Source organism: Colletotrichum destructivum, chromosome 3 (assembly GCF_034447905.1).
Source record: "Colletotrichum destructivum chromosome 3, complete sequence".
Taxonomy (NCBI): domain Eukaryota; kingdom Fungi; phylum Ascomycota; class Sordariomycetes; order Glomerellales; family Glomerellaceae; genus Colletotrichum; species Colletotrichum destructivum.
The window spans coordinates 1336164-1362506 of NC_085898.1; the positions used below are offsets into that span (position 1 = coordinate 1336164).

At 52.9% G+C, this 26343-nt stretch overlaps 10 protein-coding genes across 10 annotated transcripts; 6 read left to right on the forward strand and 4 right to left on the reverse strand.

The window, feature by feature from the left end:
* Positions 1–4851: 4851 nt before the first annotated feature.
* CDEST_04500 (Putative cytochrome P450) lies at positions 4852–7415 on the forward strand. The gene is made up of 3 exons (XM_062920659.1): positions 4852–5192; positions 5300–5799; positions 5882–7415. The coding sequence occupies exons 1-3, from the start codon at positions 5064–5066 to the stop codon at positions 6912–6914; spliced, it is 1662 nt and encodes a 553-aa protein (XP_062776710.1). The 5' UTR covers positions 4852–5063; the 3' UTR covers positions 6915–7415.
* A 190-nt stretch (positions 7416–7605) lies between these two features.
* On the reverse strand, positions 7606–9889 carry CDEST_04501 (Putative NUDIX hydrolase domain-containing protein). The gene is made up of 2 exons (XM_062920660.1): positions 9740–9889; positions 7606–9673 (listed from the first exon to the last, which is right to left on the reverse strand). Exons 1-2 carry the CDS (start codon positions 9805–9807, stop codon positions 8782–8784), a joined length of 960 nt encoding a protein of 319 aa, XP_062776711.1. The 5' UTR covers positions 9808–9889; the 3' UTR covers positions 7606–8781.
* A 1273-nt stretch (positions 9890–11162) lies between these two features.
* On the forward strand, positions 11163–11590 carry CDEST_04502 (uncharacterized protein; the record flags this gene model as incomplete). The annotated part of the gene is made up of 3 exons (XM_062920661.1): positions 11163–11206; positions 11260–11410; positions 11474–11590. The coding sequence occupies 3 exons, from the start codon at positions 11163–11165 to the stop codon at positions 11588–11590; spliced, it is 312 nt and encodes a 103-aa protein (XP_062776712.1).
* Positions 11591–12651: 1061 nt separating this feature from the next.
* CDEST_04503 (Putative NTF2-like domain superfamily, SnoaL-like domain-containing protein) lies at positions 12652–13444 on the forward strand. The gene is made up of 2 exons (XM_062920662.1): positions 12652–13164; positions 13234–13444. Exon 1 carries the CDS (start codon positions 12687–12689, stop codon positions 13056–13058), a length of 372 nt encoding a protein of 123 aa, XP_062776713.1. The 5' UTR covers positions 12652–12686; the 3' UTR covers positions 13059–13164; positions 13234–13444.
* An 877-nt stretch (positions 13445–14321) lies between these two features.
* On the reverse strand, positions 14322–16100 carry CDEST_04504 (Putative ammonium transporter, ammonium/urea transporter; the record flags this gene model as incomplete). The annotated part of the gene is made up of 5 exons (XM_062920663.1): positions 14322–14809; positions 14883–15331; positions 15421–15547; positions 15622–15904; positions 16002–16100. The coding sequence occupies 5 exons, from the start codon at positions 16098–16100 to the stop codon at positions 14322–14324; spliced, it is 1446 nt and encodes a 481-aa protein (XP_062776714.1).
* Positions 16101–17186: 1086 nt separating this feature from the next.
* CDEST_04505 (Putative hem-dependent oxidative N-demethylase, alpha subunit) lies at positions 17187–18997 on the forward strand. The gene is made up of 3 exons (XM_062920664.1): positions 17187–17827; positions 17908–18370; positions 18447–18997. Exons 1-3 carry the CDS (start codon positions 17302–17304, stop codon positions 18916–18918), a joined length of 1461 nt encoding a protein of 486 aa, XP_062776715.1. The 5' UTR covers positions 17187–17301; the 3' UTR covers positions 18919–18997.
* A 1249-nt stretch (positions 18998–20246) lies between these two features.
* Positions 20247–22903, forward strand: CDEST_04506 (Putative zn(2)Cys(6) fungal-type DNA-binding domain, fungal transcription factor). The gene is made up of 2 exons (XM_062920665.1): positions 20247–20558; positions 20648–22903. The coding sequence occupies exons 1-2, from the start codon at positions 20463–20465 to the stop codon at positions 22613–22615; spliced, it is 2064 nt and encodes a 687-aa protein (XP_062776716.1). The 5' UTR covers positions 20247–20462; the 3' UTR covers positions 22616–22903.
* A 2-nt stretch (positions 22904–22905) lies between these two features.
* CDEST_04507 (Putative acetate kinase EutQ, rmlC-like cupin domain superfamily, rmlC-like jelly roll) lies at positions 22906–23262 on the reverse strand (the record flags this gene model as incomplete). Its single annotated transcript, XM_062920666.1, has 1 exon — positions 22906–23262. The coding sequence occupies one exon, from the start codon at positions 23260–23262 to the stop codon at positions 22906–22908; it is 357 nt and encodes a 118-aa protein (XP_062776717.1).
* A 644-nt stretch (positions 23263–23906) lies between these two features.
* CDEST_04508 (Putative hem-dependent oxidative N-demethylase, alpha subunit) lies at positions 23907–25121 on the forward strand (the record flags this gene model as incomplete). Its single annotated transcript, XM_062920667.1, has 1 exon — positions 23907–25121. The coding sequence occupies one exon, from the start codon at positions 23907–23909 to the stop codon at positions 25119–25121; it is 1215 nt and encodes a 404-aa protein (XP_062776718.1).
* Positions 25122–25356: 235 nt separating this feature from the next.
* On the reverse strand, positions 25357–25698 carry CDEST_04509 (uncharacterized protein; the record flags this gene model as incomplete). Its single annotated transcript, XM_062920668.1, has 1 exon — positions 25357–25698. The coding sequence occupies one exon, from the start codon at positions 25696–25698 to the stop codon at positions 25357–25359; it is 342 nt and encodes a 113-aa protein (XP_062776719.1).
* Positions 25699–26343: the final 645 nt, after the last annotated feature.

The window sequence follows — 26343 nt, forward strand, 5'->3', positions numbered from 1 at the left end:
GTTTACAGCCCTTAACCTCAAAGGAGCCTACAACCTAATCTAAATAAAGGAAGGTGAAGAATAGAAAACAGCGTTCCAAACACGCAAAGGACTCTTTAAGTACCTTGTCATGCCTTTCGGACTTACCAACGCACCTGCTACCTTCTAAACCATGATCAACCACGTCCTTAGTGAATTTATCGACATATTTGTTGTCATCTACCTCAACGACATCCTCATCTTCTTACCTACCCTTAAGCTACACAAGGAACACGTACACAAAGTCCTTCAGAAGCTCCAAGACGCCAAGCTACTAGTAGAAGCAGAGAAGTGCAAATTCCACAGTAAGAAAGTCGACTTCCTAGGATACACCATCACACTAAAACAAATCAAGATAGAAGCAAAGAAAGTACAGGCAGTCAGGGACTAGCCTACACCCCAGAACATCAAGGACGTCTAATTGTTCCTAGGATTCGTTAATTTCTATTAACAATTCCTTAAAAATTACGCAGGAAGCATGCAGTGCATCTAAAACCTTACACAAAAAGACACCCTGTTTAAATAGACTAAAGAACGCAACGACGCATTTGAGAAAGTTAAACAATAAGTATCCTTAGAACCTGTCACTTGAATCCTAGACCTAGATAAACCTTTTGAAGTTAAGACTAATGCCTTAGACTTTGCTATAGGTGGACAACTTGGACAACGCGACGAAGAAGGAAGACTGCATCCTTATGCCTTCTTCTCTAAAGCATTCTACAGACCGGAATTGAACTACTAGATCTACAACAAAGAACTTATAGCAATTATTAAAGCATTCTATAAGTAGAGACTACAACTATCTAGTATAAAACACAAAGTTCTTGTGTACACGGATCACAAGAACCTTGCACATTTCACAACCTCTAAGAACTTAAACAAACGACAAGTCAGATGGTCAGAATTCCTTTCAAAATACAACTTCAGGATCATCTACAGAAAAGGAACTGACAACGGCAGAGCCGACGCTTTTAGCAGAAGGACGGATCACAAAGTTCCTGTCCTAGAGGAGACATAAGTCATCCTTAAGACAGACAAGAATAGAGACCTTGTTTTAGCACAGAAGCTACTTATGATTGCTAGATGAGTTATAATTGGCACAACCAACAGAATAACGCATAAGATAATCAGAGAGATTTACAGTGCTTAAGCACATGGACACCAAGGAGTTACTAAGACCTGGAAACGAATTTGACAACACTACAACCAGCAAGTAACAAGATAAAACGTTGCAGACGCAATTTGGGATTGCAAACTCTGCAAGAAAAGCAAGAACAGTCTACACAAGCCCTACAGACTTATTCAGCTACTGCTAGTACTACTAGCAGCATGGCATTTAATCTCTTTAGACTTTATTGTTAAACTACTAAAGTCAAGAGAACCACTTACAAAGGTCTATTACAACAGCGTTTTAGTTATTGTAGACTAACTCACTAAATACGCTTACTTTATTTTATACCTAGAAGCAAGCACAGCAGAAGACCTTGCGTACACGTTTTTAAAGTACATCATCAGCAACCACAGACTACCCAACAAAATTGTGTCAGACAGAGACAAGCTGTTTACTTTGAAGTTTTAGAAATCTCTGATTTTGCAACTTGGTGCAGACTATAAACTGTCTACCTCTTTCCACCTGCAGACTAATAGTCAGACCGAACGAATCAACTAGATACTTGAACAGTATCTACAATGCTATGTCAACTACAATCAAGACAACTGGGTACTACTGCTACCAACAGCCCAGTTTGCCTACAACAGCGCAGTTAAAGAAAGCACTCTCCACTCCCTATTCTACCTAAACTACAGATTTAAACCTACAGCACATAGAGAACCACGCGAAGGACCACAGGCCCTAAAGGCTGTAGCTAAGATCAACAAAATTCGCAAAATCCAGACAAACGTCTCCCAAGATTTAGAATTTGTTAGAGAACAAATAAGAAAGTACGCTAACACTTTAAGGATTAGAGGACCATCCTTAGAAGAGGGAGATAGCGCCTACCTTATACAATGAAATATCAAAACCAAACGACCTAGCAACAAGTTAGACTACAAAAAACTTAGACCTTTTGAAATCATCCAAAAGGTTTCAACAGTTAACTACAAACTTAAGCTACCTAACACAATGAAAATCCACCTAGTCTTTCACATCGCACTCCTTAAACCAGCACCACGCGGATCACACACCAAAGACTGCATCATTGTAGAACCCAACGAACCAGAGTACGAAGTCGAACGAATCATTAACCACAGGAACAAAGATGGTTATAATAAGTATCTCATTAAATGGAAAAACTACAGGCACAAAGACAACTTATAGGAACTAGTCAAGAACCTCTAGCACTCCTAGCAGCTGCTCTAGGACTTCTACAACGCTCAGGCGCAGCAGGAACTAGTTCAGGGAAGTCAGAAAACAGGTCGCTAACGCCCCTAGACATCCAGGATAAATCACTAGCATCCCTAGGAGGAAGAAACGACAAGTCCACAGCACCCCAACCACCATTCGATTAAACCACATAAGTAGCCTCAACAACAGGATCCATAACAGGGTCTGCAGGCTATTCTTTTGCTGCCTTACGCCCCTTCTTGAACACTATACGCTTCTCCTTACGCAGACGATCCAGCCGCGCTAGAGACTTATCTATCTTAGCCTAAGCCTAACAAAAAACCTCTGCTTGTTTTTGCAATATTTTAGCTTTTTAACAAAGCAACGCTTCCTCTTGCTCCTCAGCCTTGTCCAAACGATCTGCTTTATTTAACAGACGATCCACTACTACTATCAGAAAACAACACAATTAGAAAACATTAATAGAAACTTATATTTGCAAATTGCATTGTTGTCTCTATTGCAAGGACGACCTTAATAAGTATACTTGTAACATTTTAAGTAACCTGCAAGCATTTTGCAATAAATCCCCTTAGAACGATAATTACTGCACAGCATATCAATTTCAATACCTTGACCACAAATCTTCAGAGAATCAGTAAGATAGCGCTTTGTTAACTTTGCCTTCTTAGGAAGACTTTCTAGGCTTGCCACGTTAAATGCCGACATAATGGAGAAAAAGGATAAAGAAAGGAAGAACGACCAAACACACCCCACAACAGGAACCCACTTACCTATATAGGTCTAAGGGACTAGACCTTTAGAGGAGGGACCTAATGTTACAACCTAAAAAGCGTTAGTTAACATAACCACCTAGAACAACCCCTTGCAAGGAAACAAGGGACAGCACGCTTCATATGCATGCTAACAGCGCTTACGGAGCAGAACAGAAGAACAATAAAAGGTCACATAATGATAAGAAAGTGATTAAGAGATAAGGTAATTACTTAAGGTAATCACCAAGTAAGCAACTCACCTTAGACCCACTACACTTAATCACTCTGCTAAGATACTAATAGGACCTTGGGGACACCAACAAGAAGAATAAGGATATAAGGACATTTATTCTACATAGATAGATTATCTTCTATAGCTCTTTAGCAATCAACTTTGTGATTATCCCCTTGGATACTCTTGGCACCCTTTACTAGTGACCAACGTTACAACCCCTTGTTGAGTATACGACTGATCACCGTATCCTCTGAAGACCTGATCCTTTCAGCACGACTTACAGCACTGTTCCCCAGCTTCGTTGCCTCAGCTTCTGCTAATAGACACTACCACAGAAAGCCGACCGTAACAAACTGCTATCCTTTATAAGGGCTAAGATCTAGAGGAAACTACTGCTGCTAGACTGTCTTACTCTTATATATAATAAGGGGATTTAGGGTATAGCCTATAGTAGAGATGCATTTAATAATAGACACCTATGCCCTTAATCTAGGCTGTTTCTTGCAGACAGACTTTGTCTTAGCTATCCCTAGCACCAGCCTATTAGATCCCTAGCCCTTAAGGATACTAGTCTTATCTATGTTATATCTGTTAGCTAGTTTAATACCCTTAATCTCTAGTATAGTAAGGAGTTTAAACTAGTCCTTAATGACCTTAGTAGATGCTCTATTAATACGTCTAGAGTTAATAAGGCAACTTCTCTAGACCTTAATTAATAGGTTTCTTCTTTTAAAGCCTTAGATCTATTGCTTTCCTAGAGGATCTGTATCCCCTATAGTATAAAGGATCCTTTCTGCAAATACCTTTACCTGCTGATAGGTTGGAGCAAGCCTAAGGGCATGCTGGATTTGCACCTATTTAGCTAGCTTAGCCTCCTGATTAGGGGAAAGCCTCTAAAGGTTAGAAAATGCAGCTGCCCTTGCTTAGGTGCCTTGGAGTTGATGACGAAGTGTTGATCTTAGGATCCCCTATTTAGATGATGCCTTGTAGATAGACTGGCTATTAGCAACAGCATCTAAGGCCTGGTTGACCTTATACTTAGTGTATTGGCCTATAAGGACTAGAAAAGGGTATATAGAAAATATGAAGCCATTCGGTTGAAAACTGTGAATGTTGTGATGTGATGAAGTTGGAGAAAACAGGAGGCTGGTGGTGGTGGTGAGGCATTTTTGGGGGGGCCAAATGTGGGGGGGGGGCCAAATGTGGGTGCTTGACGTTACTTGTAGGGAAACGTTGATAGGCGAATTGTGTATAACCAATCACCATAGAACCATGTAATTAGGATCTGTATCTGTATCTGTATCTGTAATTCAATACCCAACGCCCTGATGACGACGTCCCACCCCAAGCGGCAACGGAAATGGACAACATTATTTGCCGAAACCGAGGCGCCAGCGCGTATCCCTGTCGGCGCCAATAATTAGGTTGTTGTGGTTTCCGCACTAATATAAACACAGTTCGTCCTCTTGACGACCGAATCCCTGCCCGCACAAAGACAACAGCGCACGCAACCCCGCTCCGGCCATTCACAGACCTCTCATTTATAAGAAGGACGCCCGAGGACGGACATCGATATCAACGTGCGCCTTTGTTGATAGAAGAAGGGTATTGAGAGCATCACGCAGACTACTGAATCGATAGCCCAGGAGAGTGGCGAGTGTTGTCAGACACGTCTCTCTCACTGTCTCTCTCTCTCTCTCTCCGTTCAACCATGGAGCTGTCTCTGGGCCTCTTGTTTCGGGCGCTGGGCATTCTCGCGGCTGGCTACATCGTCAAGTTCTTCGTCCGTCTGTACCAAGTCCGAACCAAAGTCCGCGCCGTCTCAAAAGAACATGGAGTGGTACGTTGCTATGAACACCATGAGTGACCACTGACTTGACTTGACTTGACTTGACTTGCCACTCAATCCCAGATCATCATGCCAGACAAGACGCTGATAGCCAGCAGGAAATGCTCCCTCACTCCTTTCTCTTCGGCCACCTGCTCGTCATCGGCACCATGATGGCGAAGCAGCCCCCGGGCCTCTCGGGCCAAGTCATGCCCCTGCTCCTCCTGCAGCAGCACCCGGACCTGTGCAAGAAGGGCGTCGTCTACATCGACACATGGCCGATTGGGCCGCCCATGCTCGCCGTCTTCCACCCGCAGATCGCCGACCAGTTCACCCAGGCCCGCTCGCTGCCCAAGCACCCGATGATGAAGGAGGAGTTCGAGCCCCTGACCGGCAACAACGACCTCGTCAACATGGAGGGCCCGACCTGGAAGACGTGGCGCGCCGTCTTCAACCCGGGCTTCTCGGCCCGCAACATCCTCTCTCTGGTGCCCGCCATGGTCGAGGAGGCGCTGGTCATGAGGGAGTCGCTCGAGCGCCTCGCCGACTCGGGGGAGACGGTGCCGTTGGAGGCCGGCATGATGAAGGCGACGGTGGACATCATCGGCCGCGCCGTACTGTAAGTTTGCTCTTCACTGTGAACCGGTGATCCCGGGCTTCTCGTTCGACACTAATCACTGGTTTGCGTCATCACCACACAGCGGCACGCGTCTCCACGCCCAGACGACCGATTCTCGCCTCTTTGTTGCCCTCCAGAAGCAGATAAGCCTCCTGATCACGGACAACGGGCCGGCCAACTTCCTCAAGTCCATCAACCCCATCCGCCCTCTCGTGATGCGCTATCACAACCACGTCATGAAGCGCGAGATCCTGCCTCACATCGAGCGCCAGCTGCACGAGAACGTGCACGAGCAGAACAGCGACGGGCCCAAGACCGTCAACAGCCTCGCCATCACTTCGTACGTCAAGGAGGTCTCGGCGGCGGCGGCGGCGGCCGGCTCCGGAAGCTCCGAGTCCAAGGGTACGTTGGACGTGCAGTTCGCCGACATGGCCATCTCGCAGCTCAAGATCTTCCTGCTCGCTGGCCACGACACCACGGCCAGCACGTTGTGCTTCGCGTACTACCTCTTCCACAGGTACCCGGCCATCCTCGCCAAGACGCGCGCCGAGCACGACGAGGTCCTCGGCACGGACGCCGCCCTCGCGGCCTCGCGCATCGTCGAGAACCCGGCGCTGCTGAACCGGCTGACCTACACCAACGCCGTCCTCAAGGAGACGCTGCGCCTCTACCCGCCCGTCGGCACCGTGAGGCAGGGGTCCGCCGACGTCGTCCTCACGCAGCCCGAGACGGGCGAGCGGTTCCCGACCGACGGCTGGATGCTCTTTGCCGCGTCCCAGACGATGCACCGCTGGGACGCCTTCTGGCCGCGGCCGCACGAGGCCGTCCCCGAGCGCTGGCTCGCCCGGGAGGGAGACCCTCTGTACCCGCCCAAGAGCGCGTTCCGCCCCTTCGAGCTCGGGCCGAGGAACTGCATTGGACAGGAGCTCGCCATGGTGGAGATGCGCCTCATCCTGGCGCTGACGGCGAGGGAGCTGGACATCGTGCCGCAGTTTGCCGCCGACGCGCCCGAGGTGCTGGGCGAGAAGGGGTTCCAGTGGATGACGGGCACGCAGATCACGTCCCATCCCAAGGAGGGGATGCCGGTGAAAGTCTTTAGGAGGGCGGAGTCATGAGGAGAGGTTCATGGCTCTCTGACCAGGCCAGTCTTGTTGACTACGGACTGGCGGTTGTTGACGCATAGAGCGTACCATGGGACTATGACTGCGTGAATACAAGCATTTGAAGGCAAAGCGCTTAGAAATCGGTCTCTGTGGTTTCTTACAACATCATGGGAAACGACATCCTTCCTGGCATCGATATGCGTTGCTCAGCTGGACATGTAACAGAGAGGACGAGTTGATCGCTGGCCAGTCCACGGCGTCTCTTGACGATTCTGACCTGGACACATCCACGAACAGAACGACGGAAAGAGGAATCAAAACTCGACTGATATAGAATTTTGAACTTAGCCCTAAGGCCTTTAGGGATGTCCTTGAACATCGGAATCCGGCCTGTTAGCATCTTCCAAACGCCCCCTAGTCGCTCTTATCCTCTCATCCATAGCAGCACTTGCGTACTCTGTGTCTCATCGTGTTGGTGTTTTTTCTTTGAATAACAACTCTCTGTAGAATCTCGGGATGAACCGCCTTGGTCACACATCTCACTAAACGTTGTCTGTTACGTCCAGCAATCCCTAGGCATTCCCGGGAGGTTCTTCTCCCCAACTACGGATCCGGGCAGCCTAAAAAGACCGCAATCGACGCATTTTTCCCTCGCAGGTTTACTTCATGTCCGAGTTGTCTCTCCCTGCGGGGAGATGCAAGTGGCCATCATGATCAACGTGGGATTGTGCCTCGGAAGACATTCTGATTTCTAATCGTTCTATACGTTGTTGATTAATTACAACACGTCTACTACGACCTCTCCCACGTGGACCTTGAGGTACAGCCCTTCGTGGCCGTCGGCAAGACCCAGGCCGAGCTGGACATCATCCTCCGGCCCTTGCTCGACGAGCTCCGCTCCAACGGCGTCCCCTTCGAGTCCTCGACCAAGGCCTTCGACACCTTTTACGACCTCTACACGGACTTGTTCCTGCGCGAGCAGGCGGGCACGCACCTGGCCAACGGCGGCTGGATGTTCAGCCACGCCGACGTCGACAAGCGCAACGACCAGATCGTCGATGCCTTCCGGACCGTCGTGAGCCCCCGCGAGGATCTGCAAAACAGCGGCGCTATCGTCGGACACTTGTACGTGCGCTTCCCACCCCTAATTCTAACTCTTGCCCACAAACAGAATCTCTACATGTCCTCATCGTCCGAGATGAAGAATACTGACACGTCATGGTCGCCCAGCTAGAACGCCGGACACGGATGGCTAGAGGCCAACAGCGCTACCCGGCCGGCCTTCCGGAACGCCACCGACTTCGTCATCTCCTTCCTGCCGGTCCCCTACGGCGCCAGCCTCGAGACCAAGGCAGACCTGTGGGGTGTCTTGACTAACATCCAGGACGAGGCCCTGCGCCAGGCCGGGCCCGAGGGGTGCGCCTACGTCAACGAGGTGAGTTGGGCCGCTGTCGGATGGCTTTCGTACATATGGGGGTGAGGGGGGGTGAGGGGTTGGATAAAACAGGGTGCTAAGCTGACATCAACGCAAACAGGCCGACCCTTTCCAGCCAAACTGGCAAGACGCCTTCTGGGGCCCTCTCTACCCGACGCTGTTCGACCTACGCAAGAAGTGGGATCCCGAGGGCGTCTTCTACGCCGTTGCGATCCCCGGCACGGAGGACTGGGAGGGGATTGAGTACAACACGAGACTTTGTAAGAAGCTTTAGAATGCCCGGTAGGCGCTATTCTAGTATGCATAGACACATGGAATCGACCAAGATGGTCCATGTAGAATATAGAGCTGCAAAACAAAACGGGCTCTAGATGGAGACCTTGTATCTCAATGCCCGCGGGTATTTCATGCATGGCTCCTGTCGTGGCCTCAAATCATCCGTTGTTAATGTTCCTTGCTCGTGGGTACCGGCAGGTGCCGCCGCAGCCTCGTGACGATGTCCAGGTACTCGTCGTTGTTGTCCGGCGTGATGATGTTGTGGCGGATGAAGAAGTCGAGCATCACGAGCACGCAGTTGGGCTTGAACCGCTCCTCCAGCATGGCGTCTACGACCTCATCGACAGTCATGAGCTCGAAGCCCGAGACCTCGTCGTCGCCGGGCTTCGGCTTGATCGACTCCGGCAGCTCGATGTCGTAGACGTAGAGGACCGTCGGGAAGAAGGTGCCCTTCTGGCGGTTCATGCTCACGTACGTCACGGCGCCGACGGCGAGGGCCTTGTCCCGGACAAAGTCCGCCGGCAGCGACGCTTCCTCGGCGGCTTCGGCGACGATGCAGTCGAACGGCGAGTCCTCGGCCTTGACGCCACCCGCGACGGTCGTGTCGAGCAGGCCGGGGAACGTAAACAGGTGGGCGCTCCGTCTCGGCACCCAGATCTTGATACCCCCCTCGACCGTCCTCACGTAGGCCGTCATGTGGGCGCCGCGTGACGAGATGCCGAACAGGGGCGCGGGGAACCTCTCGATGGAGACGAAGTGGTTGGCGCCGAGGATGCGAAAATGCTCGCTGTGCAGCTTGTTCAGCGTAGGGAACGCGTCGGACGCGATGGCGGCGTCGACGACGCGCTGGAACGCCGCCGTGTAGGCTCTGCCGGGGTCCGCCTCGCCGTCCTTGGCCGCGGTGTCAAGGAGGCGCACCCTGCGCTCGTCGTGGTCGACGTGGAAGTCCGCGGTCCAGGGGAGGCGCTCAACAGTCTGCTCGAGCATGAAGCCATGCGTCCTGGTGTCATTGGGAAGCATGAGCTTGTAGAGCGTGTTGAAATCAAAGTCCAAGGGGACGCTGAGGCTCGGTCAGTACTCAGTGACGACTAACGAGTTGCCTGAGTTAAGGTGCACGTTGACATACTTGTCGACCTTGTTAATGATGGGCAGGTAGCTCTTTGGTCTGACTTTTTTCTCGGCCTGGGAACCCATTGTTATTATAGTGAAGGGTTATAGAAGGCTGAGGTGGTTGTGACGTGTCCGATGGAGATGTTGATGTTGGTGTTGATGAGAGATTCGCTTTCGCCGGCACACCAAGTGGTCCCTGTGTTCCTAATTCAACCTATCGGGTCTTGAGCATGCTTACTAGCATAAGTATGCAGTTTGATGGGGCGACTTTGAGATATCGATCTTTCGGGGACGCTGACTAATCAGTCTGAGATTGTGTCACCAGTTCCAGCATCTTTCCCGTCACAACTGAGATGATGACGTAAGTATTTCTCCCAAATCAACTATCAACTTGGCTCGAATTGACAGAAAGTTTGTCTTTGATCTATATTGTTTATGTGTTTGATATGTAATGTGCGAGATAGTTTTCTAAAAATGTGGTCCTGGGACATGAGTACTCATCAAGGCTACTTGATTAACACACTCTGTGATGTGCACTCGGAACTTCAACATGTGTGGCCGGATATTTCCAGAGGCATCCGCCATGTTGCACGGTTGCTAACGCAGTACGCGTAGCGATTCTCGACCTAGGAATAGTCCATCGATATGAACGCCACCTAGGCTGGGTTGTAGTACTGAGAGCACAAATAGACCAAACTCATGTCTTGGCCAAAATACTCGTGCTAGATAGAAACCAAAGTTGGCTGGAGGTCTCAGGGGCAAGAACGCCGTCTTTGAGCCATACGCTTATTAGGTTACTGTCATCGGCTGGTGACTTCTTCCCTCTATGAGAGTCACAGACCCATGCTGGTCGTTCATCTACCTGAAGCCAGACTTGTACCCGATGGAATTAGACCATTCGAAATTGATGGAATACGATCATTCTTGTACAGTGACACTTCCGCCTGGGACAAGGTAGGGTTTGTCGGCAAATTCACACACAAATCACATCCTGCGGCAGATGGTAGCCTGTCTCAACACTGATATAAGTGACCCAGCGGCCTTGGCATTCTCAATTCAGCCTTGCTGCGCCTTCGAATTCTGGGTCTTTTTGCGCCCAGCCCTGTCGTGCGGTGCGAGCAGATGAAGCACGAGAGAGACTTTAGGCTACCAGCTAGCAGAACATATACTCTACCTGCAACACTCCGTATAGTGTGTTTCATCTCAGTTCGTCCAAGACGGAGTAGACATAGAGTTTGAAATCAAACAGTATTACCCTATTGGGAGTATTTTTCTGGCTACTGAGTCGCGGCCGCGGGATCCGGACTGCGACTTTGGATATATAAAATATGTAAAGCGAGCTCAAATGTCCTGGACTTGAAGATCAACACCGACTCTCGACTATCTTTACAAACCCCCACATTCATTTGCAAAACAGCAACACAGTCACTCTTTACAAGATGCATTTCACCAAGCTTATCATCGCAGTCCTCCTGCCCCTCCTGTATGTGTTTACATCCCATCCAAGGCCACCACCGTTTACTAACCGCATCCCAGCGCCGCCGCCAACGAGCACCACGGCTGCAGGTGCAACACGGGCGACGAAATATGCCTCAACCGGGCCTGCAACGGCTACGATGAAGCCGGTGTCTACTTCAATAAGCCCAGGGGTCGCGAGGATACCGTTTTTTCTCAGGTTAAAGAGGGTGTGAGTATTAGACGGCAGTCACTTTCCACTGTCTCCATTGACTAACCCCGAATTTTTCGATAGCATTGCTACGCCGTCTATAACAATGGGCAAGGGTTCTTCACCTTCCACGGCCTCGGCGGCAGAGAGTGGCGGGCGCAGTGCGAGGAGCACTGCGGAGGCGGCTCCACCTGCTTGTAGATGGAGGACGTCTATTTGTTCCGTATTCGAGCAACATGTTGGAGAATATATCATGATTTGTGTTTGTCGTATTTGATAGCCCTCTTATCCAAAGGAATTTTAGATGTAAAACTTCCGAAGTAGCAGAAGCACAAAATCTTTCTTAGCATCCTGATCCTTGACGTCTGGAAGGGCAGAACCAGGGAAACCCTCGCTTGATTGAAACTAACTAGGTAATCATACATTCGTTGCTTAGTAAAACACATCTCAGGCCAGTACAGTATTGCCTTCCAAGGGACAGATTCCAATCGTTTACTAGCTCCGTTATTTTAATGGGATAAGTTCCGAAGGTGATCGGTTCTACTGCTTCTCAGCAGCCATTCAATCAGACAGAGGCGTTGATCTAACAGTATTACACGGGCCGACATTACTCGGCAAATAGAAAAGTACAGGTAAATTCAGCATGATTCTTGTAACCGGCTAGTAAAAACCTTCAACGGAGTGGAACATTAAAAACACCTGGGGGGCGAAGCTGTCTTAAAATCTGAACATCCGATACCAATCGGAACTAGTCCGTCCAATAGCAGATCAAGGAATCAGATAATTTTAGTAGATGGAAATCGAACTGCCGGTTGAGTCAAGAGTAGACAGACATCTGAAAACCATTGAATGGAGTTTGATGCTTGGCGGATGAGATTGAAACGAACTAGTTTGGACTGTACAATGTAAGGCGGCCCCTTCCAGCTAATCAGCTTTTGTTGTGCTTTGTAACAGAGTTTCTTGCCTTGGCTAACGTAGTAAGTATAATAAACAGTATGGAGCTAGGAAATGCATTTGCTGCTCATTGATTATATTAAGTATCTACAATGTACACCCCGGATACACCACCCTTAGTGATGACCCGGGATGAATTAAGTTCCGCTGAGAAATCCATCACACATGCTCAGCTAAGCGCCATATCACCGCCCTGGGGATTCCATAGCTAAGCAGAATTCAAAAGTGAAAATATGGCGAGACTGAACTCACCGCAAGAGCATTTAAAGGAAGAGGAAGACCGAATCAAGTCGTAACGCTCTCCATATCAATTCTGCTCTCCTTGTTCTCAACAACCTTCGCAATGAACCTAAAGAATAAAGAGATCGTCACTGACGCTTACCAACGAATCTTTGGTGATTTGGACGCCTCGGCGGTGGACGACTACATGAGCCATGATTTCGTTCAACATAATCCAACAATTGCTGATGGCCCTGCGGGAGTAAAAGAACTTTTACAAAAGCTCGTCTCGCAAGGAGTCAAGAAACAAAAGATCGAGTTCAAGCATGTGGTCGCGGAGGGCGATACTGTCATTCTCCATACACGCTACGAAATGGAAGGGCATGAGTGGAGATTTATCGACATCTATCGCCTCGAGGACGACAAACTGGTCGAGCACTGGGATGCAATGATCCAATGGCCTGATACGCGCGCAAACAACAATCCGATGTTCTAGAATGGTCTGGTCCTGGACAAGCTACCTCTCAAAGGTGGAGCTTTGCGGCAGTCCGCAGCCATGTGGCCAGACCGAGTTCACCTGGAGCGGCACGGGGACCATCCATGTAAGTGCTCTCCTCTCCCGCCGCCGCGAGTTCTTGACCAGTGTCATTTGTTGATACCGACGGTTTCAGGCCATGTTCTACCCTGAAGTGGCTGCGCCGACGTTGTCCTCGCAAGGACTCTAGGTGCCTTGTTTGGAAAGTTCTTCGGAAAGCTAGACACGGACGAGGTGGCAGCAGGACTCCCGAGTACCTCTTGCAGTGAGAATATCCGGGGAAGACGACATGTCGTGAAGACACGAGTCCTCGGAAAAGGGTTGTGTTCGCAACCTGTGTAGCTGTTGGCCTGTCGCGACCACCTCCTTAGGAGGCGGTTGTCGTAGGGGACACGACCGACGAGGAGAACGTCTAGAATTTGACCCATGTCAGATTAAAAATAGCACGCTTCGTTTGAAAAGTAACAACTCCCGTGTTCATGGTGAACTTTGCGATGCAACTTGCTTGTACTAATTTACAAGTTAACATTAAGTAAAATGTGGAGAATAGGGATTTATGAATTAGGGCTTTTTTGTTTGGTCGTTATCGACCAATTCTAGTTCCTAAGTATAGAAGTGTCATAGTTCATTTGCAGTCCAGTAAAGGGTGGCTATCGTCGCCAGCATACCTAGGCATGTAGAATACTAATACGTATGGCTTGGCCTCTTGCATCCCTTGGGCCAGCCCAAGGTGAGCAGCTGGGTGAGGCGACCACATCTAAACAACAGATCACAACGCCTCCAAGGCCGTGGTCTTTGTGAAGATGATCATTTAGGCGTCATCAATATGGCGTTCTGTAATCTGTTGCTTGAGTATTGGAAGGTGTTGGGTGAATAGAAGATCATGCTGCCGAGAAGTAAAGATTGAGACACCGTTTGTACAGTTTCGGCAACAATGTAACAAACATATCGTGACCTTAATACATTCCAGCAAACAACAGAACAAAAGAGAGAGCGTCCTGTGTTCCGAGATGCACTACATCACATGGGCAGACGAAAACACCCGAGAGCGCATCAACAACTAGAATAAGTGCCGAGTCACCCCGATCAAGGGTCTTGTAACGCTGTAACTTCCTTAATATGCATGTTTTTGCCATTGAAGATCTGGTTTGCGTGGAAAAGATCTCTTCCACCTACGGTAATCATGCTAAACGCAACAAAAATCTCAAAGACCAGGGTATAGGCCTACGAGCTCTTGGAAAAGCTCGCCGGAGCTCCCGTCTCCACAGCCTGGCCGTTGTGGATCAACAGGCTGCCGTCGTCGTAGTCCGAGAAGGCCTCCTCGATGTACGCAAAGTCGAGGCCGCGCATCTCGTCCTCCTCGCTCGCGCGGAGGTGCATCCCGGGGATCCTGTTGATGGCGAACAGCAGGATGCACGAGACGAAAAAGGACCAGGCGGCGCAGGTCGTCGCGCCGGCCAGCTGCAGGCCCATCTGCCGGAAGTTGCCGTTCCACCAACCGCCCGCGTACGTGTCGCCGCTGACCCCGTCGAGGGCCGGGACCATCTTGTGGGCGAAGAAGCCGGTCAGGACGTCGCCGACGTAGCCGCCGACGCCGTGGATCGCGAAGATGTCGAGGCCGTCGTCGACGCGGAGGAAGTGCTGGTAGCGGACCGTGTAGAAGCAGCAGACGGCGGTGATCATGCCGACCACCGGTGACACGTAAACGAGAACTATGAAAAAGATTGACTTTGTAAGTTTGGAGAAATCTTTCCCCCCGACAGTTACGGGGTGCCTTTCACGTACCAAACCCGGCTGCCGGAGTGATCCCGACCAAGCCTGAGATGATGCCGGAGCAGAAGCCAACCAGGCTAAACTTCTTGATATAGAGGTAGTCCAGCAAGACCCAAGTGACGCCACCACCGCAGGCGGCGAAGTTGGTGTTCACGACAACGTAGACGGACCGCAGGCTGAGGTTCGCCGTGCTGGCGCCATTGAAGGCGAACCATCCGAACCAGATCAGGACGGTTCCAAGGGTCATGAGGAGCGGGTTGTGTGCCTTGAAGTGCGGGACGCGCCTCCTCTTCTCCGTCGCGTTGCCGCCGTTGCCGCTGTCGTCGATGCGTGGGCCTAGCATCATGGACCAGGCGAGAGCCCCGAAACCGCTGGCGATGTGAACTGGGCCGGACCCGGCGAAGTCGTAAAGACCCAGCTTGTAGAGCCAGCCGCTGGGGTTCCATTCCCAGTAGGCCAGGCTGGGGGGGGGGGAGGGGGGAGCGGTCAGCATGACGTGCTTTTCGTGTTTTCTGCCGAGGAGCGTGTGGTGGGGGATTTCGCGACTTACACGTAGTAGACGAAGGTCGTCCAGCAGAGAAGGAAAAACATGCTCGGCCAGAGGCGGCCGCGCTCAAGCATGGCACCGGCCAAGATCATGGCCGTCGCCGTCACGAAAGTGAACCCGAAAGCAGCATCTGACGATCCATCTTGTCAGCCAAGGGGAGGGAAGTTTTCGAAGCGCGTTGAAAGGGGGGGCGTCTCGTCTTACAGAGGATATCCGGAACATCGCTGTTGGCAAAAGAAGGGGAGGCTAGGATGTTGTGGAAGGCCGCAAGCGACATGTCGCCGAGGATCGGGTTTGTCGTCCGGGACTGGTAGAGCGAGGCACCGTATATCCAATACTGCAGGCCGCAGGCAGAAGCGCAAAAGAGAGATTGTAGGACCATTGTCAACGCGGCCTTCCTCCGGTGCATCCCGGCGTAGAGGAAGCCGATGGCCGGCGTGATCTGCCAGCACAAGATGGTACACACGAGGACCCAGCAGAGGTCGCCCTGTTACGTTGTTTACATGATTAGAAAATATCCAGGACTTGCGGAAAGACAACTCTGTAACAGCAGGATGTTCGAGGCTCGACCAAGCATCGCTTACCTTATCGTATGGTGCATTGAGATCATGTGTAATGGGGTTGCCGCCCGTCGGGTCGACGGCATAGTCTGGAAACTCCGTCACCGGGATGACTTCCGCCATGATGCATGCAGGGTGCAATAGACGGTAGATTATTGTACAGGTTGTCGACTACTAAAGAACCAGAACCGCGGAACCGAACAGCCACGCGTAGACATGGGAGGCGCCCGGGAATCATATGCTTAAATCTTGAATTCTTCAACGCAAGCCATGGCCCAGTGCTACCGGGCCAGTCGCAGTTATCACTTGGCCCCAGTGCTCCGGCACGAGCCTGAGATAAGGAGGTTTGATACTGAGTTGTCGCTGTTGCAGTATTCAACATTCGCGCGTTGTCTTGGCTCCCATCAACCTTCTGATATCCAGATAAGAACAAGGTCAATGATTGGCCTCCCGAGCTCAACGAGACTGAGACAGAACAGGATTGGACTATCTTACAACATCGACCGGGAGGCATCGAGCTAGGTCCCCTGGCACAAAGCCATGGGCATATGCTGGAGGAATGCAAGGGAGCATCAGTACGTTCGTCCACTCGCCTGTTCACCCGTCACCACCGGGCCGGACTGCTGCAAATGGACGTTCAACCCTATCCAATTAGGGGGGGGAGGGGGCAACATTGAATGGCATTTTCGTCCAGATCGACGACCCCAAACACATACACTTCACATGAAAGGAGTAAATAGACGGTATCATACCCCGTCCAATCATCCTACCGGCTGGGGTTTCGGGCTCAGCAACGGACTAATGCGAGGGAACCATGACAGCGTCCGGGCCGCATGGTGGCTGCGGCCTCCGCCTGAAGAGCCTAAAGGGGCGGCGGACACAAACAACCGGAGAGGAGAGGAGGGGACGGGGTCGTCATCGAGCGGGGTCACATCCCGCGCCCAAAGTCCATGTGTCTCTTCTTATCGCGGTATCATTGGCGAGCAGAGACAGTGGCCGGGTAGATTTAACAAAAAGGGTTAGGCTCGATCGCGCCGGGTTGTTAGAGTTCGGTCCGTATAATCTTTCCGCTTCCGAGGGGTGTGTGTACGATGTGGCCGTCTGTACTTACGCAGTGTATTCAGACGGTAACGTGATGTAATGTCTCAGGCGGAGAGGAGGAAGGATGGATGACTTGGTGACTTGATCCATCTGGTGGACAGTGTTTGATTTCATGAGTCGTGGATACTTATCCCACGGCTTTCACCCGACTGGGACAAGCACAAGAGAGGCGTTCGTTGCCAAGTCATTATTTGCGTTTGTGTGTAGCACGTACTACTAGTTCATGATGTTGCAACCCGTTAATTTTACTACTGGAGGCTACCAGGCTGTCACCACCATCCTCGGTATCGTTGCCTTCACAGGTGGTCTCGTCTATCTCATCAGTGCTCTTGTCGACAGCCGCAAGGTCTTTCAGAGATTCAACCGCGCCCCTTCGTTCAGCCACCAGCAGCAGGCCGAGAAACCATCCGTGAAGACTGAGGAAGGGCCAAGTTATGTGAACTCGTTTCCGCCATCCCAGCGAGCCACACTAGCCCAGCTGGGACCCCAATATGCCAACGTCACTGAGGTCGACCTGGCCGCATCTCGGAAGCCCATCCTGAAGCTGGACGCCGACTACCGCACCGCAGACCCCGAAGAATTCAACTTCAGCGGCTTCAGTGTCGCCGATATCAAGTCCCTCGGTGACTTCCCCGACTACGCGACGCTCTCTGGCGTTCCTTTGCCATCGCCTCTGAAGAACTTTGACATTGACAAAGCCGTCCCGCGTCCGTATCGGCCGTTCAGATGGGCTTACCACCAGACCATGTGTAAGTCCAAGTTTCTCCATGCTCCTTCCTCCACACGGCCACGAATTCGAACTCACACGCACCGTTGTCATATTTATAAGCGTTGTCAAAGATGGACACGGACTTCTGGATCGAGCTTGAAAACACGTACAGGGACCGCATCGCCGAGCGCCGGGATCTCTACGCCAAGAACGGCGAGGGTGTCCTCGCAGCCTTGCCGGGCTCCGAGCTAGCCTGCAAAGAGCTTGTGGAGATGGTCTTCCAGTTCATCTGCGCGCGGTACCCCAACCAGTTCCAGCGCGACGGCAGCGTGCTGGTCAACAAGATATTGGGGACCACGACCGACCTCTCGGAGATCGAGCCACCGATTGCGCTGCTGGACAACGTGCCCGAGGACTTTGGCATCATGATCCGCGATCCCGAAACCGGGCGCTACGTGCTGCGGGCCGGCGTGGTATGCTCGTCCGTCGGCTGGAAGATCAGTGAAAAGATGGGCCTGGGACTCCCCGGCATACACAAGGCCGTCCCGGACTACAAGGAGAAGATGGAGTTCAGCATGGACCGGTAAGTTTGATTGTGCATCTAGAAGTTGGGAGAGCTCGCGCGTTGCTGATCTGATGTGGGGGGGGGGGGGGTGCAGATTCTTCACCAAGATGACGACGAACAAGCCGATTCAGAGGGGGTCGTGGGGCCTCGAGATGGGCCAGCCTCTGTTTCTGCCGTCTGAACACCCCGGGTTCGCCCATCGCGAGTGCCAGAACCCCGATCTGAGGCCAGAGGACGTCTACCTGCGCGTCGACTGGCAGACCCTCCGCCGCCTCCCGCTGTCTGGCGCCGTCGTCTTCAACTTCAAGGCCCTGTTTACCCCGCTGACGGACTTCAAAGATGAACCGTACATTCCTTCCTTGGTGCTCAAGGTTCTCAACGAAGGCAAGGAAAACATCATCAAGTACAAGGGAACATGGCATGTGGAGCACGTGGCGAAGCCGGCGTTGAGGGCGTACGAGGAGTACCAGGTCGAAAACGGCCTCATTGAGAGGGACTGGGACGTACATACCTTGCCCGAGGCTCCCTTTTTCAGGGGATGGGAGAGAAAGTGGACTGTGGAGTGAAGAGGAAAGGTCATCCAACGTAGTTGAGTTGTACAACGTAATAAGAGGAGGCCTGTTATAAGGGAAACCGTGCCAATCCACCAACTGGTGTAACTCGTCAGTTTCACCATTTGACTAATGTGTCGTTCAACATGTGCTTTCGAATGCGCTACCGTGGTAAGTAAGCGCTTGCCACGTCGGCCCCCCCGTGTTTCCTGGAGATGGATGATTGACGCTGCCGAGATGCAACGCCTCGTCTCAGTGATTCGACCCCAAGACACCACCCACCACCACCCCCCAGATTGATGCAAAATGGGGAAATATTCCTTTACTAATGGAAACAACGTAAATCGACGGAGAGCGTGGTATGTGTGACGGAAGAGGAATAGCAGAATGCGGGGTACAGGGACATGGACATGGTGGTTTGGGCGACGGGACTTCCGTCCATGTCTCCATAGGCAATGCAGTTCAGTTCCTATAACAATGTTAGCGTTGAAGAATCATCAGTTCCTGTGGCCCCAAGTCTTGATCGATTTCGATGAGTCTTTTGTGAAGAACCTCCGGTGAGACCGTTGTGGCATGCATCAACCGAACCACCCTCATTGCCCCCCCCCCTGTTGCAAACCCAGCGAACGCCACTTCATCTGTCTTATCTCCCAGCGGTGCTCCCGCAGCGCCTTTCCCGGCACGCACAGGGGATAGATAAAAGAACAATAACCAGTCCATCATTGGACCGGATGCCTGCATAATGCGGGGTACACCGGGGCGATCACCGCTCTATCCTGGCCTGGAACTCCTCGAATCCCCCCGTCTCTCATAGCGGCCTGGCTTTCTTATCGCCGAGACTCCGGGCTAGATGAGGGGGCAGTCCACGGGATCTCGGGATTCCCTATCTCTTGCTTAGTGTTTCTCAAGGGGGTTGCTGTGAACACGATCAAATGTTTAACCAACATCAACTGCTTGATACCACAGCATACCCTCCCTACCTGGATGTTATGTGCATTCTGATACTGGTGACAGCAAGAGGTCGACTGTCAAGACGATGGATGAGTGACTTGAGTGCTGTGTAAAACAGGAGTTGTCGCCCATGCTCCTCTACTCCTCCCGGGATCATCCAGACTTGATACGAACCCCAACCTGACTCCATGCGGCATCGGTCTACCGTTATCCCATGGCAAGGATAACCACGGAGTCTATTTGAAGCACTCTGACCCTTTAACGCGTCCCTGCGGCCAATCAACGATGTTGTCGGCTTATCATCTGCCAGCCAATATGTCCTAAGCTACAAACAGCGTCATAACATGTCCCTCCTCCCCCCCCCCCCCCCGGCGTTTCTATGCACCGCTGCAGACTGGCCGCGCTACCAATATGAATGAACCCTCTCCCCATCCGATCACGATGAGGGCCGATAACCGGTGACTGAGAGAGACTTGATTGCATTCAACAAAAACAGCCACCTCCTCTTCGGGTTTGTGTATTTGTTGCGCCTCACGCTCTTCAAACAGAGACAAGAGACCGCCATCGTCCACTTTTCCACGCTCTCCCATCCGACCGAGCAGAGTTCAATGGTACCGCCGAAGAAGCCCAGGTCTTCCGCCAAAACCAGAACCGGCCTCAGCCCCCGGTCGAGATCGGGGTGCGTCACTTGCAAAGCCAAGCACGTACGTCGGAAATCTTCCACGTAACTACGTCGGACCCTGGTAGTCCGCGGACCGCGAAGTAACTGACCGTTCGTTCGTCCGTGGCGCAGTTGAAATGTGACGAGACGCGGCCCGCGTGCCAACAGTGCTCGCGCAAGGGAATCAAGTGCGGAGGATTCGCGCAGGGCCTGAGGTGGTCGTTCAAGCACCAACCCGTCCTCCAAGACTTGACATTTGAAGACTTCAACGCCGCGCAGAGCTCATCGAGGCGGCCCGCTGCTGAACATGTGTCCGGGGGCCGGTCTCCTGCTGAGAGAGGGAGTTCCGGCTCGTCCGATACCAGTTCTGCGAGAGACCGGTACTCGATCTCGTCGTCCTCTTCGTCTTCCAGGACCTCCGCCCGAGAAGAGGCAGAAAGACAGGGCAATGGGAACGACACCACGATAGATCGGAGGAGCGACGATGGCCTGGAGGAGATATCACGGATAGCAGTCGAAGAGCCGCCCATCTCACCTCGGCGTACACCCGCAAACACATTGGTGCGACCACCCGATCCCTCATCATCATCAACAACGAACGATCAACGCCAACGCCAGCAACAACAGCACCAGAACCAACTCGCCCCCTACTCTCTGACGCCCGGCCTCGCCGACACCTCGTCGGCCTTCGTCATCAACTGGTTCGAACAGGTCTGCCCGGCGTGGTCCGGCTTCGACTCCAACACGAACCTCAACCGCAAAATCGCCATCGACCTGTGGCGCACCTCGGCGACGGTGTGCAGCTCCCTCGAGAGTATGTCGGCCGCATTCCTCGCCTCGCGCCTCCCCAGCATGCGGCAGTCGGCCCTGCGGCTCATGCAGCGGGCGACCGACTTCATCCAGGCCGAGCTGCAGGTTGTCAAGGCCCGCCCCGACCACCGCGCCGTCCCGACCGGCCTCCTCTTCTCGCTCTTCTGCCTCGGCACCACCGTCTGCTGGATCGACTCGCGCCTCTACGGCCTGCCCTTCCTCCGCGAGGCCCGGTCCCTCATCCGCCGGCTCAACGCGCAGTCGGCCGTCTTCTCGACCGCGAACCAGGACATGCTGTCCTTCTTCAACAAGAGCCTGGCGTACTGCGAGATGCTCCTGTCCGTGGTCCGCGACGACGAGCCCTTGGACCAGCAGGCCGACGACGACCACCCGGAGTCCCAGCTCCAGCTCACGGAAGAGCGCTCGCCCCATCCGTGGACGGGGGTGTCGACCCTCACGACGCGCCTCTTTGCCCAGTGCATCCGCCTCTGCCGGACGGCCCGCCACCGTCTCCGGCAGGCCATGGACCCCCAAAAGTACTTTTCCAACGCGTTGCAGGACCTGATCGGCGCCCAGCGTCTCGAGGAGCAGCTGCTGGAGCTCGAGTTCCCCTCGGAGAGCCCCGAAGTCGACACGGGCGACAGCTCGACCCCCGTCTCCCATCTCGCCCGGGTCGCCGAGGCGTACAGGCTCTCGTCCCTCCTGCACCTGTACCAGACGTTCCCCGACCTGGTCTCGCTCCGGCTCCCCGCGGAGTCGCCCATGACCGAGAGCGGCTCGGTGCCGTGGGACGAGTGGATCATCCCCCTGGCCCTTCGGCTGGTCAAGGTGCTCGAGCACATTCCGGCGACGTCGGGCACCCGCGTCATCCAGCCGCTGCTGTACATCTCGGCGAGCACGGGGCTGAGGCACGACGCGCCGGCGGCCTCGGACATGTTCGCCGCCTTCGGCTCGCTCCAGCAGGACCTAATGGGCGGCACCGGCTCCAACATGGTCAGCCCGCCGCCCCTGTTCGACTCGCACAACCTCTCGCTGTACATCAGCCAGATGGCGGACGCGCCGGCGCGGGAGGGCTCCATGTCGAACATGACCCTCGACGTCGGCAGCGCCCGGCACTTCGTCATGAGGCGCCTGAGCATCCTGGAGAGCAGCTTGCCCCCGACGCCGGTCGTGGTGGCTAAGGAGCTTGTCCAGTCCATCTGGAGGGCGTACGACAACGACATCGGATCGCCGACGGTTCACTGGATCGATGTCATGGAAGATAACGACTTGCGATCAATGTTTGGATAGTTACGAATGTTTCTGGTGTTTACACATAATGCTGAACTGAATGGGAAAGGTTTTTGGGCGTTGGTCGGGCGAATTGGAGCGGTATATGGGACGTTCAGGATGGCTTCAACGGTGAGCGTGGCTTTATGAACAAAAGTCGTTGGCATCACGTCTTCATCATTGTTGCTTTATATTGTTACTGTTCATTGATATCTGTTCGTCTGGTCTTCTTCTTCTTGATGGAGTTACTAAATCAAGGAGTATGATAGTCCTCATGATGCACTTCTTTCAGCATCTGCAACGCGACGCCATCAAAAATCACTCTTCTTCCGCTGGCCGACGTAGAATGCCAGGCCGTAGTCGGTTGTTGTAAAGGTGATGGTCGACCCCTTAGGGAAGTAGAAGACGTCGCCGGGCTTGGCCTCGACCTTCTGGCCCGTCTCGTCGGATATCGTGTAGTCGCCCTCGAGGATGATCTTCATCTCGTCGTACTTGTACGTGTACGTGAGCGGCTCGCCCTTGGTGAGGCGGAACAGGCCGGAGGAGACGGGCTTTTCGGGGCTCGTCTCGTCGCTGGAGAAGACGTCGCCGAGGTAGGCGTTGTCGCCCGCGAGAAGGGGGATTTGGAAGGTCGACTGGGCCTTGGCGTAGTGTTGGAAGGCGGCCATTTTGAAGATGATGTCTAGGGGCTTGAAATGAATGAATTTAGCCTGGCTGGTATTGTGAGACTTTGCTGTAAGATATGAATCTGTAATGGTGGGCATACAATAGTTGTTCGATTACATGAAGCTCGTGTGGCCTAACATATATATATATTCAGTAACCTGGATTCAATGAGCTGCCTCGAATTACCACTTTGAGTAATTCCCTGAACCCCTCCCCCGATGATGAAATCAAAGACGTCTGGTTACAAGGTTCGGTTTCACTGGAACATTGGACCGTTGACGGACGGGTATCAATGGTCGATAGGGTAAAATTTCCTCATCCGGCCAAGTGCTCCGGTCCATCTCGGGACCGTCTGGTCTGGCAGGGGGGGGATCCGTTTCCAAAAAGCAGCCGATCATGCGGGGAACAAGTCTGGAGAAGAGATACGGATGATTTACGGTCTCTGGCTGTAGGGAGTACCGCTTTACGTGAAGCCTTATCCTAATGAGTAGTCGTTGCTAAGAATCCAGTCAAGAGTGATAATGAAATTCAACTTCCCACGCCCTTCCCAAAAAAAAAAAGCCTGTTTTCTATTCTGCCAGAACGACGGTTTTTTCTTTTCCAAACCTTGCGTAGATAGGTTTTACCTTGTAAACCCCCATTAATCATGATTCGCTCGGTCACGTCTCTCCTCAGTTCAGAGGCATGGAAGCTGCTTATCGGACTTCTCGCCCTCTTTTCCGCAGCCCTTCTCTCGCGATCGCTCGGCACCTTGCGACGGAACAAAAGCACTCCTTTCAGCAACAAGCCATCAACAAGAAGCCATGAAAAGTCCAAGAAGGAATCCGACTCGTGGCAGATGCCTATCCCAAGCCCTTACCCTGACTGGTCCATCGACAAGACCAAGCCACTTCCCTACCGCGCGTTTCGATATGGGCCCAAGTACAACGTCACGATGGGTCTCCGTTCCATCCAGCCGCACGAATGGATCGAGCTCGACAACCAGTTTCCCAAGTTCCACGCCGACAAGGCAACTCGGATCCAGGAAAGGGGCGAGAAGTGTGTGGGGACGGACCCTGAGGCCTACCCGGCAGCCATGGAGCTCCTGGAAGAGCTGGTCCAGTATCTGCCCGCTCGGTACCCAACGCTCTTCAAACGCACCGCCGTCGGGATCGACAACATATGGTCCGGGGAGTCCTTCGACATCACCGAGTCGCCCCTCAAAGAAGATCCCATGGCCATCGCCGCCAGGCTCGTGCAGGACGACCTCGCCATCATGATCGAGCGGCCGGACGGCCAATACTACCTCCTCGCCGGCGCCATCCTGCTCGCGGGTTTCTGGCGGCTGGGCGACAAGTTCGGCATGTCCCTCGAGGAGATTCACACCTCGGGCGACGTCCCCCACTACCGGGAGAAGCTGCACACCGGCATGGCCAGCTTCTTCCGGCGCCTCCGCCGCGACCAGATCTACTCGCGCAACAACTACTTCATCCAGGTCGACGACGCGCTGCCGTGGAGCTGGAGCATCGGCCACGAAGACAGCCCCGTCGTCAGCTGGAGCACGGCCGAGAAGAACAGGGCCGTCGAGCACCACTACTTCCGCTCTGAGAGACAGTCCCTCCGCCGGCTCCCCCGGACCGGGGCCATCGTTTTTACCATCCGCACCTACTTCCACCCCGTCACGGAGCTTGTTGCCGAGGACTACGTCCCGGGCAGGCTGGCGAGCGCTATCCGCAGCTGGGACGAGACCGTGGCCAATTACAAGGGACGGGAGAAGTACGAGACGGTCCTTTTGGAGTACCTCGACAGGGAGCATCAGAAGCAGGTGGCCCAGGGGCTGGACTTGGAGAAGGAGGACGAGGTCCGTCGGTATCCCTGGTGAGCGGGATGACCTTGTATCTTAATAAGAAACATTTCTTAAACGAATATGACTGAATCGAAATTATGATATACCCAATTCAAGCAGCATGCTTTATAGGATAATTCTATCGGCAGTTTGACCTTGTCACACTGATGACTTGACGAATGCAATTCATACCGGCGTATCTTCTTTGCCCGTATCAGCAGAAGAATCTCCAAGAGCCGTGAGTGTCACCTTGAAAACCTACATGCGCGGTTCAACAACGAATGTTGAAGTGATCAAAGTTGATCTTCAACGATGCGCCGATCCTGCTACACGCCAGCGTGCCCACCGAGGTCCGGTTGCAGTCACCTCCCGAGAAGAAGTTGACGGAGCAGTTACAACCCCTCCCGCTCTGCTTGTTGACGACCAGGGCACAGGCGCCGTTGATCGCCGTGAAACACTCGCTGACGCCGGGCCGGGACAGGTTCCCGTGGCCCAGGTTCTGCCCGGTGCAGCTCCCGGGGCGGCCCGATCCGAGGTACGCGGACGCGGCGCAGAAGACCGCGAGCGATACGCGAGTGAGCACCGCGGCGGCGATGAGCACGGCCGGCTTCATGGTTGACTGTTGCTTCGTAGCGGTCTGTTCACCTAGGGTCACATGTCGTGTTAGCTATGGTCCAGATTCCTGGCCTGCTAGTCGAGCAGCACTTCAAAAGTCTGCAGGTAGTATAACCATACCTTCGGGGGGTTCAAGACTATCCTTGGAGCGAATACACGAATGAGCTCAAAGTCAACTTTTGGACCACAACGTCTGTCTTATAATAGTCCATGCATTTCGGATGTCTTGCCCTTGTACGACCAGGACGGGATACCCGACGGCCGGGCCACCGTGGTCCCTCATACAGATTCTGCAGGCCGCCTGCGAGCACAGACTGTATGGACCTGGTGATCTGATAACGGGTCTCGATGCCGTACTTGCTGGGAAACTCTAGTCGAGCCGGCCTGGAAACGGTGTCATGACATGATCGTACAGCTTGCTAGAAGTGTGTCAAAAGGACGTCACCCAGATCTTTTACGGATGTGTGCATCGTAGTCTCATCGGTCGCAATACCTCATGGGTTACGCAAAGTCAGAAAGGCCCATCAACAAAAAAAAAAAAACACTCGCTGTTTTCGTGTTTTGACCGTTTCTTATCGGCTTGATCACATAACCACCCACCACTCGTTTCTAACCTCCACAACCGTTTGAAGTTAGGCTCTGT

What these genes read in the sequence shown, in the direction of transcription:
- CDEST_04500 (XM_062920659.1), top strand. Translation starts at nt 5,064, where the DNA reads ATGGAGCTGTCTCTGGGCCTCTTGTTTCGGGCGCTGGGCATTCTCGCG. An exon ending in TCTCAAAAGAACATGGAGTG is followed by an intron (nt 5,193 to 5,299) that starts GTACGTTGCTAT and finishes GATAGCCAGCAG; the next exon opens with GAAATGCTCCCTCACTCCTT. An exon ending in ATCATCGGCCGCGCCGTACT is followed by an intron (nt 5,800 to 5,881) that starts GTAAGTTTGCTC and finishes ATCACCACACAG; the next exon opens with CGGCACGCGTCTCCACGCCC.
- CDEST_04505 (XM_062920664.1), top strand. Translation starts at nt 17,302, where the DNA reads ATGATGTTGCAACCCGTTAATTTTACTACTGGAGGCTACCAGGCTGTC. An exon ending in GGCTTACCACCAGACCATGT is followed by an intron (nt 17,828 to 17,907) that starts GTAAGTCCAAGT and finishes CATATTTATAAG; the next exon opens with CGTTGTCAAAGATGGACACG. An exon ending in ATGGAGTTCAGCATGGACCG is followed by an intron (nt 18,371 to 18,446) that starts GTAAGTTTGATT and finishes GGGGGGGTGCAG; the next exon opens with ATTCTTCACCAAGATGACGA.
- CDEST_04503 (XM_062920662.1), top strand. Translation starts at nt 12,687, where the DNA reads ATGAACCTAAAGAATAAAGAGATCGTCACTGACGCTTACCAACGAATC.
- CDEST_04501 (XM_062920660.1), bottom strand. Translation starts at nt 9,807, where the DNA reads ATGGGTTCCCAGGCCGAGAAAAAAGTCAGACCAAAGAGCTACCTGCCC. An exon ending in ATCATTAACAAGGTCGACAA is followed by an intron (nt 9,674 to 9,739) that starts GTATGTCAACGT and finishes ACCGAGCCTCAG; the next exon opens with CGTCCCCTTGGACTTTGATT.
- CDEST_04506 (XM_062920665.1), top strand. Translation starts at nt 20,463, where the DNA reads ATGGTACCGCCGAAGAAGCCCAGGTCTTCCGCCAAAACCAGAACCGGC. An exon ending in TCACTTGCAAAGCCAAGCAC is followed by an intron (nt 20,559 to 20,647) that starts GTACGTCGGAAA and finishes TCCGTGGCGCAG; the next exon opens with TTGAAATGTGACGAGACGCG.